At 33.6% G+C, this 20,719-nt stretch overlaps 1 protein-coding gene across 1 annotated transcript; it reads left to right on the forward strand.

The window, feature by feature from the left end:
- Nucleotides 1-3,264: 3,264 nt before the first annotated feature.
- LOC137390635 (LDL receptor repeat-containing protein egg-2-like) lies at nucleotides 3,265-20,719 on the forward strand. Its single transcript, XM_068076962.1, has 9 exons — nucleotides 3,265-3,277; nucleotides 6,203-6,279; nucleotides 12,094-12,151; nucleotides 13,312-13,557; nucleotides 13,696-13,804; nucleotides 16,107-16,216; nucleotides 17,540-18,080; nucleotides 19,882-20,006; nucleotides 20,664-20,719. The coding sequence occupies exons 1-9, from the start codon at nucleotides 3,265-3,267 to the stop codon at nucleotides 20,717-20,719; spliced, it is 1,335 nt and encodes a 444-aa protein (XP_067933063.1).

Genomic DNA, 20,719 nt, shown 5'->3' on the forward strand with positions numbered 1-20,719 from the left:
TGCCAAACAAGAGTATATCATTGTTTTCTCAAATACAACTATTATTTTTGTTTACATTCCGTTGTAACAACTATACAATAAAGTTGATATAATGAAACTGCCATTTTCATCGAGTCTTCGCTGTAGAATTTATTAACCAATTTACAGTCAAAACTTACCTTAACTTACCTTAAACTTACTTTACTGGCTACCTTGTGAGAAAACCTTTTGACATAAAATGTAACACGTTTCTACATATGAGTTGGTTTCCAGCGCAATAGCTTTAGTGAAACATTGCATATTGTAAGTAAAGATTAAATACGCTGATGGATATTTCAAATAAACAATAAACTAAAACTTTATAAATTGCTAGAATTAATCTCGACAAAGCTCGAAATCTTTTTGATTTTCAATTCAAATTTTTTCATGACAACAATCAATAAACATGTTCATTATGAACAATTGTCCTTAATGCATGCAAAGACTGGTTCTTTGGTCTCTAATCAGATAGATTGTGGCCCATTTATATGGAAAACAAAAGTTCTAGGATTACCAATTGACCCTTGACCTACTTTTATACATTAAATAAGTCATAGTGAGTCTGCTCTTATAACGCTTCCCATCACGTGAGAATTTGTTAACATCACGGAATATCACTTTTATTATAGTAAAGATTATCCAGCACTTCTGAAGAGATTTGATTAGTGAAATTGGGAAAGTGTCAGTCTATCAAACTGAGAGCAGTGGTTAAATGTGTTTTAATATTTTTACCATTTGTTCTAGTTACCACAACGTATGCTAAGGTTTGACATACAATTTTGACGAGTACATTTACTTGTTTTTTATTTCAATGGTGAAATAGTTTCATGGCAGAAATCGGTAACCTCGTTCATCATGAACAATTGTCCTTAATACATGCAAAGACTGGTTCTGGAGTCTCTAATCAGATAGATTGTGGCCCATTTATATGGAAAATAAAAGTTCTATGATTACCAATTGATCCTTGACCTACTTTTGTACATTGAATAAGTCATAATAAATGTCCTCTTATAACTCAGGCCTCACGTGATTACTTAACGTCACAGAACATCACACTTGTGATGCAAGATGATACTTTGGGTATGCGATGTAGTCGAGTGATGCAAATGGGAGTCTTGGTCTACTGCCTTTTGGAGTGGAAGACCATGCGATCAAAACCGATGAAAAGAAAGCTTTTGTGTAACACTTTAATTACTGTCTATATTTTTTCTTCACTTAGTTTCAAGCAAGATTACAGGTTCAAGTTTCAAAATGCAGGAGATAAAATTTATAAAACTTAAATTGCACTTAATGTATGGTAAAAAATTATTTTTTTCGTGTTAGCATCCCTTATAATCTTCCATAAACATGTTTCTCAGATAAACCAGTAATAAAACACCTCATTAATGAAATGAAAAATAAAATGATTTAATAACTATTAAATTTTTATTACTTGAGTAATTCAAGTTTTCATTGTTAGTTTTCTACATAGTTTTAAATGACATATTTTGTTTCAATGCCATACATAATAATTTTTTGAAGACTTCATCAAGTTAGGCCTAGAATAAATTGAATGAAATGCTATATACTTTCGCCGGGATATCTGCTCCCCTTTACATCGGCTCTAACAGATGAAGTAAAATTTGGAACAGAGTAACTTCATATTTAGATTGCCTGTTAATAAATTGGAAAAATTATACCAGTTCAAAAAATTATATAAAATTTGAGGTGAAGTAAAATTGTGTAAACTGCTGCAACAGCTGTGCTACGTCACAAAAAAATTCAAAAACATTTTGGTATAGAAATTTCAGACTTGAAACTTTTTCAAGCTCTGGGGAAGTTTTTGAAACTTGCTTCCCTCAGATTCGCAAAAGACTCATTTAGAAGGTTTTTAAGGAAGTCTGTGATTTATCTTTCCCCCTTCCCTAAACGCTTTCTAAGATGAAATAGTTTAGTTTGTACAAATACATTTCAAACTGCTCATTACCAGTTACTAAAAACACATTTGAAAATATTTTCTCCCTCATTCTTTCTTTACAAAAAGTGTAGACAATTTCGACAACTGTCAACTTACGATAAGCTACAGTGTTTTTCTGTAGCTTATTAAAATTATGTAACTGCTTGTCTACACTAATAGTTTAATAGGTTACTTCTTTGAAGGCACAAGCGGGCATTGTCTTTGTTCGACACTGCTGAAAAGTGGTTTATTTGCCGAGTTTTTTGGCTCTTAGGAAATTTCATGAAAAAATTGAACTACTATTGTGATAAGCTCATTCCCGCGATCTTTCAGCAACTTTTCAAATTTGTAGATAAAAGAATGATTTTGAGAATTTAAAAAATTTCTATCAGCTGTGATAGCTCAGTAAACCTGGTGAGTTGAATGAATTTGGTAAAAGTAGTGAACTTGGCTTTTAATATTCTATACTCTCTAGCCTTTTTAAAATTTGGTTTTTATTTTTCTGTTAATAGAATTGTATGTAGGCTCTTCTAAAGACTAAGCTTACTACTATTCCTGAAGCTGAAACTAGTGTCACACAATGTCAAGTGCCACATAGTGACAAGTTTCACACAGTGACAAGTGTCACTAGGTGATTCTATCCAGAAATATGCCAATGGATCGATACAGCCTAGTTCCTGGTGGTCAAATTTTTAAAAAATTTTTAGATTAATATCACTAGAATTACTTTTAATTTAAAATACTAAAGGTTATTGAGATTTGAAAATATAAAATAACTTTGGATAAAATTTGTTGACATTTCACAGAATTAGAACATTCCAATAAATAGTTTTTTAATTTAATGAAAATTCTTTTAATATTAGCACAAGTTGAATTATACAAACATTAGGTAAGTTAGATGAAAGTGGTTGGTGGAAAAAATTTGTTCGGGTGAAATTGCATGACATCAATATCTGATCTGTGCGGCTATAACACTTTACTAGGTATTCAAACAGGAGTTGAAATGATTGCATAATCTTCTACTCTTTTGAAAGGACGCAATAGTGCTTGAAATTTTCAAATCAGAGTCTTTCAGCTCTACTTGCCTTATTAATACTCATGGCAATATTATTATAGAAAATCAATAAAAGTTACAGCATGTATTAGTAGTCATTAAATCTATATTATGTTTGATAGTGTTAGCCTTAGTTACTGTAAACCAACTTCGGGTTTACTAGCATTAGCCTCAGCTAGTGCATGAATAGCTCGTTGTCATAGGGATATTACACAACAGAACTGAGCAAACATGCAGAGAGCAAACATATACAAGCATGGTCGCCCAGGGTAAGTCACCTGTTTTACACATTTAGAGGTTATTTTTGATTAATGGGCAATTACATGTTGGTGAGAAGATGTTTATTGTATAAAGGAATTTGATGAAACAAACTTGCTTGCTGGTGGCAGTTCGCTATGATTTAAATCTTTACTGTAATAGGAGTATGGTCCACCTACATGTATCTGTCTGAATTCGCACATGCAGATTGGTGGGTAAAAGAATGTTTTATGTGGGATTCGAACTCATGAAATCCGCTTTGATGACCCAACACTCTCACACCTCGGTAATCATCCCCCTTTCAGTATTTCAGAATAATTTTGCATCTAGTCATTCTCTGCACTTATCAGTTGACCTGGCAATTTTTCACAGTACACCAGGCTATCAAAAACTACTAGTAGCTATAAAACATTGGTTATGAATAAACAGACAATAAATAAACATCAGACAGCTGAAATACAACTTAGCCTAAGAGGAGTTGTTAAACCAAGATGTTTCAATTCCCCGCATTTGACAGCCAGTTATGGGAAGTTTCTACTTTTTGGTTAAACCTGTGCCTGTTTATCCGTTTTTAAAGTCAAAGCTCTTATGACTGGCAGGGTAGATCTCATACTCCCTAACTTTGAATAAAACAAAAAATGGCTTGAAACAAAATGAAAAACAGACATATCCGGAGTATATATGAAAACAACATGTTAAAAGAAGGTTATTCCAAGAAGTCTAGCAATTTCACAGCAACATATAAAAAGCAACTCAGTTTATGTACTTTGACAATTTACCTTGCCTCCTTTTTGCTACTATCTGGTCAACACAAGTTTTCTTGGGGTAGGTGAAATGTGCAGATCATTCTCACGATTGACAGCGTTACGCTATTTATTTTTGATATATAAAAGAGATCAAAGTCCGGATTGACGCAGGCAAGTTATTGTGACCACAATAACATTTTCTTTGTCATTGCAATTGATTCTTGCAAATCAGCAAACAACAGCTCACACCCGTTAGAGATGACAACTCCTTTAATCTGGAATCCCAGAGTTACACGCATAAATGTTGGATATCTCTTAGCTGTCTCAGTTTGTACTCCGTTTTTAGCTGGAGTTGCTTCCTCCACAATTGTGGAACAGCTTTCCTAATAATATATGGTAGGTTTTATCCGCAAAGCTAAATTGATGCAACTTGTTTAAACCAATGCAGGTTTAAACAAGTTATGAGAACTGTGAGGATTACATAGACACAATCAGTTATACTAGAGACCAGTTAAAATTTCACAGTTGTGTACTTGTTGCTTAGTTACCACTCTTCAACACATGCAATCAGCAGCTCGTGTTAGTTTCTGGTTGACTATTAATAAAGCTGCCAGAAACTTGTGTTTACTTTTCTCCATTTTTAGTTTTCTACTGTGTTTACTTTCCATCGTGTTTGTTTATATTTGATATCAAGATACAGTTAGAAATCAAAATAAAGCCATTCGCTTAGAATGTCTAAATATTTTTGGAGAAACTCAAATAAAAATTTGACATTACAATAACGATTCAGAAGCTCTCCCTAAAATCAAAGATGATGGCAGTGTTCACAATTAGCCTTCATTGACTGAATATAAAATCTACCAAGATTAAGGTATTGAATACCATCTCAATTATTTCTCTTTATATTTCAGTTTCTCCCATCTTCAAAGTTCATCAGTCATTCTTCTTCAGTCATGTCAATCCTTCTAACTCTCATCTGCTGTCTGTTGATGTTTAGCTGTGCTTGTCTTATTCCTCCATTTCATCTCTCTTTCCTCACATCTATTTTTTAGCTTGAACGTTTTAAAGGCATCTTCGTTAATTTAATTTATTTGTGTTTGCGTTTATTCTCTATTTCATGTATAATCATTTTACACAACTCTATGCTTTTTGTTCATTTGGGTTCTCATCCTTCACATTTGTACTATGTTTTTATTGTATGGTTGTCCTTCATCCGCTCTGAGCTGTTCCCATTTCCTTTTGGTCATTTTATAATTGCCTCTCTTTGCTACCTTCTTTGTCTATTTTGAGTGTAAACAATTTGGGGTACATACTCACAATATTGTGCATTTTATTCCCAAAAGTTGTAAAAAAATTTTTAAGAAGATTTCGAAGCATTTTGAAGCAGCAAAGGAATGAAAGATTGTAATTTGCAAAAAAAAGTTCATTAAGATTGGACAAAACTATGAAAACCAGTAAAACGATAATGTATTCTGGTTTAGTTACTGGAAAGTGTGACGCATGTCAAACTAACACACACGCTAGCGCTCTGGCAGTCTACTACCAAGCTGCCAATATAAAGCTGCATTCCTAATTATATAAATATCTCATAATGAATTTCAGTTATACCTTTTAGTAAAACGAGTGCCTACTCATAAATCAATTGTGGAAATTTAATTTGTGAAATGTATGTGATGTAATGGGCAAAACATAAAAGTGTCGAGAACTTGAGAAAAATTTTCAGTCCATAGTTACAAAAAAGATTCACAACAAGCGAAACTGATTGCCTTCATAAAGCTTGAAATGCCTTTAAAGTGATAGTAAAATTAATCACTCAACATTTTGGAAACAGTAGCATAAACTTTTCAATATTCTGCTGATATATAGGCAACCACCGTGCATAGATGTTATATGATAAATCACAAGGGCCAAACTATTTTTGAAGGCTGTTTAGAGTAGCCCTGTCTCTTTTGAAAAGTTTGTTTCAACATAGCTTTAAAAGTTTTATAGACTATTTGCAAATTTAGCACCATTAATTATACTACAAGACCGCAAACGTGGGAACTTGATATAAGTTCATGACGTGAAGATTGGAAAAAAAATTTAGCTAAAAAAATATGTTTTGGGAGTTTTTCCGTCATGTTGTAATAATTAACTAAAATATGATTCTAAAATGACTAAGGATTGACAGTTTTTTGCATTTGTTTGTAGGTGACTTTGTCTCCAATACGTGTTTAGGAGTTAGACGCTTTCTGACTGGAGTGTTGCTGGTTCATGGGCATATACAAGTAAGTTTAGAAGAAATTAATTTTAATTAGTTTAAACTTTGGTTTTCTATATTTTTCTATATTTGTAAGCTTAAGTTAAATTAAATGAACAATAATTTTGCACCTGCTGACTCATTTTGCAAGCAAGCGTTGAAGTTGGTTTTTGGTACGTTTGAAGAATATATTTCAAGGTCTATGAGACCTTGTAAGGGAATGATCCTACAACGTGACAGCCTATGACTGGTGATTCGCAAGAAATAATTTTGATTAATGGTTAACATTCATGATGACCTTTAGAAGGCCCACATCAGCATTAGTGGTCACATTGTCATACTGAGCAGTAAAATCCTACAAAACACTTGCATAACTCAAGCTTTCAATACAGTCATACCTCAACATACGAGCTTAATGCGTTCCGGACCAAGCTCGACTATGTCAATTTTCTCATATCTCTTATTCATTACTCGCTGTGCTACTCGGCGTTGCCCGGGTATTAAAAATCAGGTTATAAACAATGAGAGGTAATGAAAGTTGCCTGTCATTTGCTATTAGCCTGGCACATTGCTAATGGATCATTTTAGCAAGCTCACTAATAAGAGCTACAGCTTCTCATGACTTTGCGTCGTGGCCGAAAGCGTAGCATGTTTGCTCCCATATAGCGACATATATCGCCTTGAAAATCTATCAAGCCCATGTGGCTAAACTGGTAGGGCGTCAGACTGGTGAACGGAAGGTTTCCAGAATAAATCTTCTGCAATATGGAGTTATCATTCCAATATTTTAATAGCTATAGCTGGACATATACAACGACAGCAAACTCTGAGAAATATATATATATATATTCATATATAAAATGAATACCGTAAAACTTTTATTTGAATGCCACCGTTATTTGTTGGCAGCTCTATTGGAACGTCACTATAGAATAGGAGTTGAAAAATAGGGCGCCGCCTTTTATTCGAAGGCCACCTATATTTGAGCAACACTTTGACATTCATCGCGCTAATTAGTAATCAAAGACATCTATGTAACTATGCATCTATCTATATATTTCTCAAAGTATGTGTGTATGTGGATCTGTCATTCCGGCTATACCGTGCGCTGATTATTTTACAGATGCAGCCACCCGTTACGATACCCCTGTTACGAAATATTTTTGTAAGGTTTGATTACTATATCTGGAGTCAAGGCCAATTTTTCTGACGCCGACAATTATATTGTTTCCGTATCGTTGTATTCAAAGTTTTGATGAATAGCTTTTGGTGGAACAGTAACCTTATTATACACCCACACACACTTCTACGCAAGAGTTGTTATTATTAATTCTACATATTCAGGATTTTTATTTTGTTTTCTCAGTTTGTATTGTATGATTACCGAATCATCTTTTATTGTAATCGTAGCAAAACCGACTTAATTTAGCTATTACTTGCTAATTATTTTACATTCACATCTAAATCTTTTTATAGTCGTCTTATTGTTTCAATTTATTTGACCTGCAGGAAACATTTTCTTTATGATACGTTTAAAAGTTGTTTGACAAAGTTTGAAAACCTTTACAGTTGTTTTTATTTTCTCTCTTAATTTATTTCTATTACCACAAAACACTTTTCTCATGATATGTAGTTTGAAAGTTGGAATGGCAAATTTTGTTCTATGTTAAATACAAATCAATTTTCTGACCAAAGACCTTTTTATTCCCAATTTTATTACCAATTATCAACTTTGTTATTCGTATTACCCGACAACGCCGGGTAATAGGGCTAGTATTGTACTAAAAGACCAGCCCAAGAATTCAATGGACTTGAAGCTTTGTGGGCTAATATTAAATGCATTGATAACTTATCAAACACGTGAACAAACTCACCTGGATTATGGTGCCTGAAGATGGGAGCTTATTACACAGAGGCCTGGGCTTGGCTTGCAATTAAAAACCGCTTCTACCGTGTAGCTGTGAGTTAAACTTCCTCAGAGCACAATGAGAACAAACGTACAAACTTTGGCATATATGTCTGTTGTATATGCAAGCGTCTCTCATGCGCCTGACTATGTTACAAGGATTTGGGCTAAGGAAGCCAGATAGGCTTTAGAAGGCCAAAGCCTCTCACACAAGTTTGCAGGATTATGTAGCTTTCTAAGCTTATTGAGGTCCTTAAAGGTTGACTTGCAACAAAATTCACATTACAGTTATCTGGTATCAAAAGATTCACCATGTCTTACTCTGCTGTGTTGTAGGTGCCACATATGTGGAAATGTGATTAAAAACTCTTAAAAGCTCAAAAACGAACAGTTAATTGCCGCCATCACAAAACCACCATAAAATAGAATTTCTTTCCAAAAAGGCTTAAATGGGGCGTAGTTGTACAAGATGGCTTCTGTTTACATTTTCATGCAACCTCATTCGTCGAAATATTTACACAAATATACTTCACGCATTCAATAAAACCATGTCTATTGTTTTTATGCATCTGTTTTATCGTCATTGTAATGCTGTCACTTTTAGCACTGATATCTTTTAACTTACCGTAAAAATTCGTTTAATTTTTTAACCTTAGCTCGAAGAAGTATCATTGTCTGATAATCATGATGAGCCTGTTGGTCAACTGTGATAATCAATTAGTGCTGCAAAAATTATTTGCGAAGTATTGGGTCACATGATCAAATTACGACTAGACGATTAGACCAAGTCGAAACAAAACAGTAAAGTAACGAGCATCTATATTTGATATGTGGTCTTCGGTAAAACCCGAAGTGTTTGTCATAAATTGGTGCTACGAGAAGTTTTATATTGAGCCTTTTATTGGCCTTTCAACTCACGTGCGAACATCACGTGACAAAACAACAACCAAATGTAATGACTACGCCAGAGAAATAAACTGATTCCAATCTGCGGCGGCTTTTCGTTTTTGAGCTTTTAGGAGCTTGTAATCACATTTCCACATATTTTGCACCTACAACACAGCAGAGTAAGACATGATGAATCTTTTGATACCAAATAACTGTAATGTGAATTTTTTGCAAGTCAACCTATAAGTATATATATACAAGGATAAATTGGAGAGCATCTTCTTCCTGCTTCAAGCTAGTGAAGACGTGGGGAGGGATTATAAAACAATGTCGAGCAGACACGAATCCGAAAATGCTAATCGTCGAGTCGTTCAAGAGATGTGGGCTGGCCAACGTTCTAGACGGCTATGAAAATAACAAGATTCATCGTTTCAGGTTGGATGGCCTGATTAAGACTAGACCGGAATGTCTCCAGTAAGCGCCGGCAAATGCTGGCATAACCAATAAAAATGACATTTGACTATTTGACAAAACTATTCAGCTTATAGGCAAGTTATAGAGAATGGCAAGTACTATTGCAATAGCGATGTATATTTGATTGTCAATATGTAAACATTTTATTACTTACCACTGTTCACCATATTGTTTTTTTATTATATGCCTTGTATGATATTTCTCATATTATAATTGTATGTTGGCTGTTATTTTTTCATTTGTAGTTTGTTAAATTATTTTTTATGGTAATTTTATATAAGTAGGTTGTTATTTTATCATTCGTAATTTGTGAAATGATTTTGTGTTAGAATTTATGCTGGATATTATCATTCGTTGTTCATTAAATGGAATCTAACTTCCCAAAATCCTGAGCAGCTAGTTGAAAAATTGAATGCCACCCTTTTATTGAACATCACCTCTAATTACATGCTAGCATAAAAATAATTGAAAAATAAAATACCATGGTTTTCAAATAAAGGTTCAACAAATTAACCCACTACGGCACTCTAAAAGACACCTAAAAACAGGATATTACAATTAAAAGACATATTTTACTTGTTCTAATTCACATACGCTCCCAAAGTAGCAAATACATATTTAGTGGTTGTGATCTGCAATAAAATATACTGTTATTGCAGATCAATATCAGTTCAGTAATCATGTACAGCACTGTATAGAGTTCTTACCTTCCAGACAGATGGTAACGGCTAACGGCGGTGCAAGCAAGACCTGACAGCAACACATTTGGTGTGCTACGCTTTTGTGACCCTACATAACATAAACCTTAAATTTAACATAAATTTAGCTTACAATGTACCCCCTTGAAAATGAGTTTTAATCTTACAATAAACTTAATTCTAATTTTGGCTTTGTGTGCAATTTTTATTATCTTCCAGCTTGGCTCTTTTTGTCTCACATTTAGACTTGATTTCATCTTCACTTCTAGCTGGTCTTTTTAAATTTTTTTGATCTGATGAGTAAGACCGGAGATGCTGTTTTCGTAAGCTGCCTCTCGCACACTCGGCCACTTAGCCGCCACATTGAGAACCATCTCATATGCTTATATCTAAAATTTGCCTTGAATATCGTGGCTTAATTCATCTCACTGGTCTCCTTTTTTTATCGCTTTTAGTATTCTGTACATATCATTTGTATATATAAATCTAAATTTTTGTTTGTGGTCTGTGTGTCCAGTATTAGCGGTAAAGTTTTAGGAAGAAAAAACCCACTTCACATTCAACTTGAACTTGGCACCTCCAGCTCTGGAGACAGACAAACTCACCGACTAAACCAAATAGCCTACAACGGAATAATTGTATGCAAACTTCTTACATCAGTTAAAATACACCTAACGAAATTGTGTGGTACGCAATGTCACAAGCTTTGTTCACAGCTCACAGCTATTATTATAGTAAATTTAGCAATATAGGCATGCCTAATTTACTAGCTTAAGTTACACAATTTAGCCAATTTGCTAATTTTGCTAATGGCTAATCAGTCAACTTAGTCATTGGCGGCTGCATTACTTGTCACTGTTTTTAAGCTGTTTTTTAATATCCATGCAATGCCGGGCATTTAGCTAGTATATATATATATATATATATATATATATATATATATATATATATATGTTGAAGTAAAACTTTCATAATTATGCACTGTGATTTATTCAGCTAGTTCTTTAGTCCAAAACCTACCATAATTCCTTAATAAATACTGCAGGTCATACGTTACATGTGACACTGCAAATGCACCCTGTAACAACATGTAAAGAACTATATTTAAAATTTGTTTGCAAAACTAAATTTAACAAATAACAATTAATAAAAAGATAGTTTTTGTTGCTTTATGGTATCGCCTTCTAAAACCAGAAACAAAGCAAGGCGGAGGTTTTAGGGTAAAAATAGTGATTGTGATATGAGCCCCCATGAGCCCTAACTTACCCAAACTTAAACTCAATTAATTCTAAACCTATTTAGTTTGAATCTTTTGTACTATCTTGATGTTTGCTTGCGTTTTATTGTAGTTTTCATTGGTTTCTTCACTTATAAAACTTGACTGTTTTAAAATCTTTAAGTGTACTTGTTTAACTTTTATGTCAGATATATAGAAGAGTTATTAGGTTAAGGTGATCACAAGCACCTGTCAAGAATAGTTATGATTAAAGGAATTTGGAAAAAAACCATGATCGCTTATTTCCACACAAAACATAATACTTAATACATAGGACATAATAATAATACACAAGACATAAAGATTATAGGTGGTCAAAATAATGTATTAGATGCTGTTGGGACTCAAACCTGTTAGCTTTAGAAGTGTCTGCAGAAAGCTCGTGCAGCGACCCACCATTCAACAACATCAACCTGATTTGCTGCTAGTTCAGATATATAAATCCTGCAGCCAATACTAAAGCATTAGGCAGGCAGAAAAATGTGTTTCTGTCAAAACGAGAATATTACAAGAATTAATTAGATTTTAAAGGTTTCAAAAGTTAAATGATTTAAACAGCCATCCAATATTTACATAAACATGTCTAATCTTTTTATTTAGCAGAGTCTGGAGAAAGGAACTGAAGCTGGAATTGTCAAAAGAAGCTTTCTGTCTCAGAGTAAGCCTTTTGAAACTACAAAATGCCCAATTGTTTGCTAGAGTTTTGAATATGTTTGGCAATTCTGCCTCCCTTTGTCAGAACTTACCCATTACGTGTCAGCTTTGATATTATAGATCTAGTAACTCGCTGTAGTTCCAACTTGTACCTACTCCTCGTCTCCGTGTATAGCATGATGAAGAAAAAAGAAGCTCACCAGATGCTCTCGTGGCCTAAAATATCCCATGGTTCATTCCAAATGGTTCATTAATTATAATTTACAAAATTTAATATCTGTTTTCAAAATCAAATCTCTCTCATCTGCTATCTATTCTTAGAGTTTAAGCATTTTAAATAAAAGTGATGTATACAAAAATAATCATATATGCTGCACCATAGTAGCAATCAGTCAGAGCTATTTGGGCCTTTGGTAAATTTACAACCGGAGAGTGTTTAGTAATTGAAGCTTGCAAAAAGTGTTTAATAATATTCCAAAAAGAGTGACTCTCTAGTGCGAATAGTCTGCAATGATATAAAAAGTTGATCCAATAAGATCATACGAGGTGGTGCTGCCTCAGAAAATAGTACAGGCAGCAGCTTAGACTGCAAAAAGGTTCTTTTAAATTAACTTAGTTTTATTATACATTGTAGTACAATATTGCACCTAATTTAATTCTGCATGCAATTACTTTAGTAAAATATTTACTACTTTTTAAATTTAAATTTTGATTTTGCTTGAGCCTGGATTAATGACACAACCAGAGGACATTATACCATTTCCTGTTATCACGCCCTTGCTTTGGCTAATTTTACCACATTTTGCTACAAGTTTTTTTATGATAACCAAAGCTTAAATGAGTCACACAGGGCATCTTAATGTGATTTACATGTATCCTAAGGCTACATTCCTGTAAAGAGATGAGGCTAATGCAACATGCAATAGCTTTGCATAAAAGCGAATAGAACAGAAGGTTGACTTAATTGTGCTAGAGAAATTTCATGTCTGCTATTTAGATATACTTCAAAAGATTCAAGTTTGAAATTCTCATACGTATCAACAATGGTTTGTCTTTCATTTACTAAGGTACAGTCGACAGTCATTTTGTTGGTGTTACATTTTCCAGAAGTATTAATCAAGTCTAAAGATTTCCTGTCCCTAAGATCTTTTTTTTAAACCTTAGGTTGGACTTGTGACACCGAACATGTCAATAAGTTTCGGTGCTACAACGAAATAGACTGTATACCGACCGAATGGCAATGCAACGGGGTTACTAACTGCCCAGATAATTCTGACGAAATTTCATGCTGGACAGGGCATTATTGCTATGATAGCGGTGTGTGGATACCAGACGAGTGGATCTGTAATGACTTCACTAACTGCCAAGACGCATCAGATGAGGCCTTTTGCCCATGCGAGGAATTCACCTGTAACTCCGGTGTTTGCATACAGAGCGTGAGATTTTGTGATGGATTCAATGACTGCGGAGACTAGAGCGATGAGCCGAGCTACTGCTTATGTTCTTCTATCGACTTTACCTGTGAGTCGGGGTACAACAATTTTACAGACAAGTGTGTAGCTGCTGAACAGGTGTGCGATGGAGTCCATGATTGCCCAGATGGCTCTGATGAATACACGTCTCGCTGCTCTGCACCATGTTTATCAGATGAAGTGAGGTAAACTACAAGCCACACAATTATGGAAAAGAATTAAGATTTTTAACTTGAAAAAGGCTGACAGAAATCAAATTTTAGAAAAGAAAAAGTGTTAAAATATCAAAAAGCAAATAATACTTAACACTATTATTTTTTTTTAATTTAAATCAGAAAAATTTATGCAAAAAAGCGCTTACATGAATCTTGGTCTTTGTTACCAGCAGTGAATATTTTAGCATTAATTCTAATGATTATATAACAATTGACATACATTTTATAATTATTACCTAGATGAACGCCCATACATTGTTTATGTTACATGCCTCTAGACATTGCACGGGTATAGATATCCATGTGCATGTAAATGGATATGAATAACTAGATTGTTGGAATAGGTTAACTGTACTTATTTTTTCCAACTTGGAGAAGTGATCAGCTTGACTTCTTTTCTGGATTCACAACAGTTCATTTTTTGCACTTCTGCACTCTTCACCCAACTTTCCCATTAGCCATCTGAAAAGTGCAGATGCTCGAAATTGAGCCTTTGTGACGACTACAGAAAAGATCATGCCGGAAAAGGATAAGTACAGTTAACCTTCTCCAACTCTAGTTATTTATACTTCTTGTTGAACTCATTTTAATACATAGCTTCACATAAATAATTATCTAAAAGATAATTATTTGTGTGAAGGTAATAAATCAAGTTCAACAAGAATTATGGAGATAAATCTATTACTAGTTCATAGCATAGTTTGTACTTAGCTTTCAGCTGCTGTCAATTTCAAGGATGCAGTCTATCTTCTCAACAGCCTGTCTTCCAAAAGTGTCTGAAAGGCAGCTTGATGTTAGGTTTTATAACTGTAATAGATGTGTCACAGGAGTAATAATCATAGATGTGACACAGGAGAGCTAATTTTAGATGTGACACAGGAGTAATTATTTTAGATGTGACACAGGTGTGCTAATTTTAGATGTGACACAGGAGTGATTATTTTAGATGTGTCACAGGAGTAATTATTATAGATGTGACACAGGAGTAATTATTTGAGATGTGACACAGGAGTAATTATTATAGATGTGACACAGGAGTGCTAATTTTAGATGTGACACAGGAGTAATTATTATAGATGTGACACAGGAGTAATTATTTTAGATGTGACACAGGAGTAATTATTATAGATGTGACACAGGAGTGCTAATTTTAGATGTGACACGGGAGTAATTATTATAGATGTGACACAGGAGTAATTATTTTAGATGTGACACAGGAGTAATTATTATAGATGTGACACAGGAGTAATTATTTTAGATGTGACACAGGAGTAATTATTTTAGATGTGACACAGGAGTAATTATTTTAGATGTGACACAGGAGTAATTATTATAGATGTGACACAGGAGTGCTAATTTTAGATGTGACACGGGAGTAATTATTATAGATGTGACACAGGAGTAATTATTTTAGATGTGACACAGGAGTAATTATTATAGATGTGACACAGGAGTAATTATTTTAGATGTGACACAGGAGTAATTATTTTAGATGTGACACAGGAGTAATTATTTTAGATGTGACACAGGAGTAATAATCATAGATGTGACATAGGAGTGCTAATTTTAGATGTGTCACAGGAGTAATTATTATAGATGTGACACAGGAGTAATTATTTGAGATGTGACACAGGAGTAATTATTATAGATGTGACACAGGAGTGCTAATTTTAGATGTGACACAGGAGTAATTATTATAGATGTGACACAGGAGTAATTATTTTAGATGTGACACAGGAGTAATTATTATAGATGTGACACAGGAGTGCTAATTTTAGATGTGACACGGGAGTAATTATTATAGATGTGACACAGGAGTAATTATTTTAGATGTGACACAGGAGTAATTATTATAGATGTGACACAGGAGTAATTATTTTAGATGTGACACAGGAGTAATAATCATAGATGTGACATAGGAGTGCTAATTTTAGATGTGACACAGGAGTAATTATTTTAGATGTGTCACAGGAGTAACTATTTTAGATGTGACACAGGAGTAATTATTTTAGATGTGACACAGGAGTAATTATTTTAGATGTAACACAGGAGTAATTATTTTAGATGTGACACAGGAGTGCTAATTTTAGATGTGACGCAGGAGTAATTATTTTAGATGTGACACAGGAGTGCTAATTTTAGATGTGACACAGGAGTAATTATTTTAGATGTGACACAGGAGTGCTAATTTTAGATGTGACACAGGAGTAACTATTTTAGATGTGACACAGGAGTAATTATCATAGATGTGACACAGGAGTAATTATTTTAGATGTGACACAGGAGTCGGCTACTCAACCTTCTATCCATGTATATATAGTGATTACATTTGTGACAACTACTATGATTGTGTAGATGAAAGTGATGAAAAAAACTGCACAGGTAATTGGTATAGCCTTATTTTCTGAGAACTTGTAGCAAGTTTTATCACTGCACGTATGCGCATCTTTACGTATTCTCAAAAAATCTTTATATGTTTTGTTTAGTTTTTGTTATTATTTTTGTAACTGCTCGCCTTATGTCTAGCTTGTCCGCTTCATAAAAGTGCAACTCTCGATGAGCCACAAATGATGTATAGAGGTTATATCAAGACTAGATTATAGAATGACCCATGAATTTGTATGTCTTTAATAATTAACATTCTTTGAGTTTCAAAACTTAGACTTTGACAAAAATATTATAAACAGCTGTTGTAATTTGACCCTGTAAGACTCCTTATAAGCCGTAACTTTCTCCACGACCTTGACTTCTTAGAGCTAATAAACTATTTTTCTGTTTTATTATTGAATCAAATTTTCTTTATGCAAACTTCAGCTGGTTTTTTGATTAAACTAGTTCAATTGATAGCGACTAGTTGTGACAGAATTTTTGGATAGTTTGTCATCTCCACTAGTCAATTTCTTCAATAATAAAATACGAGAAATCTAAAAGCCCAGACCATGTTTTGAGAAAAATTTTTCTAAGATTAGTTTTACAATGTTTTTAGTTTTACAATGTTTGCAGTAGACAAATAATTATAAAACACATCACTCATGTTTCGGAGCACACCATATGTGCGCCAGTTTGCTACAAATGTTTGAGAGGAAGGCAACTCCTAGTCAGCCTATTACAAGACCTTAAAATCAACATTAAAAAGGTCATTTTTTTTCAAGACAGTTCTCCTCCTATGAATGCATTATATTTGCTCTAAACATATAATCAGCTATGAAGTTATAAAAAATGAAGTCTCGATTTCGCAACTGTCGACTCGCAACTGTTGACTCGCAACTGTCGACTGTGTTAGTAAAAATGATTTCTATTGTCTCTAAGTTTGTTATTCTTAAAATAAGTCTTTTTGCAGCAAAACTTTATGTCAACACTAATTAGCTTAGACTGAACTATATGACTGCCTCTGGTCTGGAAATTACTTCAGTTGATCTATGCATGTCATGATCCTTAGTAATGTCTGACTCAAAACTGCTTATCATCTAGAAACCTGTATTTCTAACAAATTCTACCCCTTCATACATCAATAATTTTTGCTATTTTATCTGGTTCACACTAAAATAATATGTTTGTCTCATTTATTTTGGTGCAGTTTTAACTAAAGAGGATAAAAAACAAAATTTCATGACATTGCAGTAGTTTTTTTAAAAGATTTTTAACCTTTTTCTTACAATTTGTTTGAACTTATTGCTGTTTCAGCAAGTTTATTATTACAAATAGGTTGTATAGAGACATGCTTGAGCATGGGTTACGTCTTGCTGGACTTTCCTCTCATATCCACCTGCATGGATGGCAAAGAATGTAATGAAATCATTGACTGTCTTGATGGAAGAGATGAATCGGCAGCCTTTTGCGACTGCTCGTATGGCATCACATGCTCCGTGACAAACCGTTGTGTGTCATTTTCAGCAGTGTGCGATGGTGTCAACAATTGCGAAAATACGCAAGATTGGACAGACGAGTGTTTCTGTGATTATGGAGAATATCAAGTACAGTATTGTAATAATACCGGTAGATGTCTGGCACCGTGGCAGATATGTGATGGAGTCAATGATTGTGGAGACATGAGTGATGAAACTTCTTGTCCATCTGTCGTGATGAACTGCGAATATTTTTCTTATCCAGTCTTTGCATGTAAGAACTTCAGCGGTGAAGGCAGCAGGTGTCAGAACCTTTCAGCTGTTTGTGATGGTTTCAAGAACTGCAGTGATGCTTCAGATGAGTTATTCTGCAATGAACCGTGTCCTACAGGAGAAACCCGGTAAAAAATAGAATCTAATGATTTTAAATGATTTCTATTATTAAATCTAATAGATTTAATGATAGAATCTTGTAAAGCAGAAGAAGGCAGTTGGCTTTTAGCACAGCAATAAAAAATCTTTATAGATACCCATAGATATGATAAACCTATTATTATATCTATCAATTATATCTATGTAGATATATAGTTTTTTATATCTTTATAGATACCTCACAGTCTGTGTGTTGTGTGTGTGTCAAGCAATAACGATTGAAATTTAAGAATGAATAATCTATACGGCAGAGAACTTGATCTTGGAACCTCCTTGTCGACAGTCCAGCGATCTTATCCACTGTATTACGATACTCAAGCTTTAAAGGTTACTAACTAGCACTGTTGATCATTATGCGTAAATATTATTAGCTGCAAATACTGCAAATCGTTTTAGTAAAGATTACTAACTACATAGTAAGTGATCTTTCATAGCTTACTAGGTAACTTATTCAAATTTAATAGGTAATTATTTCATTACCCATTCAGTTAGTGCTGAATAATAATTTGTTTGAGGTCAACCTTAATAAGTTGACTGTTCAAAAGTGACTGGTTGAAACTTTGCACTTTCATTTACATTGGTCTGAATAGGAAAGGCAGGCGCCCACTAAACATGTAGAACATGAAAAGAAGTTTTTTTCCTTGTTATATGAAAGAGCAATTAAAAAAAAGTTGAATTAGTGTTTTTTTCAATCTATGTAAACAAAATTGAAACTCTAATAAAACACAAATTGCATGTAGTTGAAATTTGAATGTTTGGTTGAGATTTTCCTTGGCTATAACAAAAGTTAACAGGACAGGGATGCAGAATATGTGCATGAAGTTTGAGCAAAAGGGGATAAAAAGTGTTAAAACACATCAGGACTACGCAGTCTAACAGACACAGCCACAATGACCAAAAAGGATTTATTAATAAGGAAGAATAGTCAACCAGGCCTTGCATTGCCTCTTATTATTTTAAAAGCTTATTATTCAAATAAATGCAACCTGAATGCAAATAATAACTAATAAAAATATGAGATTTCATTAGTTGTTATTCCAGTACAACAGTTTGTTCAAATAAAATTATCTGAATGTTTGATTCTTCAAATAAAATTGGTTGAACAGAAGCTGTATTGTTGTAGATTTAAGAACAATAAACTTACTATTGTTATGATGGATTTTCTGGAGCGCTTCTGTGTAACCCATTAATCTGTATTGATGAAGTTCTACGGAGGTGCAGATCACTCTAATCGTTATGTTATCAGGTTAATAAAATTTTCAGAAAAAAAATCCCAATATATCTAAAGTTAAAAATTCCTGGTGATCAGTACAGTATTCACTCTTGAGGCCGATTCTGTTGTCCATTAGTATTGAATGTCCAATGCCCAATATACTATTGAATATTGGAAATTCTATTGAAATTTTGTGTTGCCAGTATTCTGTATTGATATTGAATAAGGTAATATAGAAGGGCTCAGTATTGAATATTGGTATTGAGCATTGGATATTGCGCGGCTCAATAGTGGAAATTGGTATTAGATAGTGACCTGCTCAGTATTGGATACTAATATTGAGTATTGGACATTGTAAGTGTTTTGGATATTGTCAGTGTATTGGATATTGCCAGATATGAGTATTGGATATTGAGTGTTGGAACACAAAGTGATCGTATGGGAAGAATTGGTAACAAGACTTTTTTTGTATTGGTATTGGCCCAAAGACTGACAGTATTATTAGAAGATTATGAACAAATTAGTCAAATATACGCTTATCCTTTCAAATATTATAGGTGTGCTACTGGAGCCAGCAACTTACCAGAGACACCCATATGTGTACCAGACAATCTCTGGTGTGATGGTGTATATCACTGCAATGATTTCTCTGATGAAACGTTTGAGCATATCTTGTGCCGGGGTAATGCTTTTCATTTCATTAACCCACTCGAACCCACGGTTTTGAGAAAATGGAAAAGTTTATTTATTAGGTATTTCGAACTCTCTTCATAATCTTCTGTTAAATTAGTAACATAAATAGTAACATAAGTGAGACACTTATTATGATGCTATTGATTGCTGTAAAAGTAAATAAGCTTTACCTATTATTGCTGCCATATTCTTTCATACAACCGTTCTGTAGAGCTGTATGTAAGTCTGTGGTATCAGAAAAATCCAGAATTAACATATATTTTTTAACAGCAATGAGATTATTCAAAGAAAGTATTTTATTTAATACATGATAAATACAAGTAAATGTAAATGATTTAAGCTGCAGTAAGTTTGAACAAAACTAAAATCCAATTCTTCTTTTGAAAACAAAAGGAGAACGAAGGAGAAGTCCATTTACTCTTCTCTTCAAGCATATAAACATGTTGTACATGCCAATCTAGAATAAAACACTCAGTGATAAAAGCACCAAAAACATGTACCTTTGCATAATTATGTGCAAATCGGTGTTGATTTGAATATTTGTTGTTGTCATTTCAAAATACGTGAAATATAAACAGCATATCCGTAAACAGAATACAAGAAATACCTAAGTGGTCATCTACTTATTACTTTGATTTGTCTACAGTAAAGCATAACTATTTTTTGCTCAGTCCACTGATGAGAAAAAAGACGAAACTTTAG

The sequence above is a fragment of the Watersipora subatra genome, chromosome 3 (genome assembly GCF_963576615.1).
Source record: "Watersipora subatra chromosome 3, tzWatSuba1.1, whole genome shotgun sequence".
Classification (NCBI taxonomy): domain Eukaryota; kingdom Metazoa; phylum Bryozoa; class Gymnolaemata; order Cheilostomatida; family Watersiporidae; genus Watersipora; species Watersipora subatra.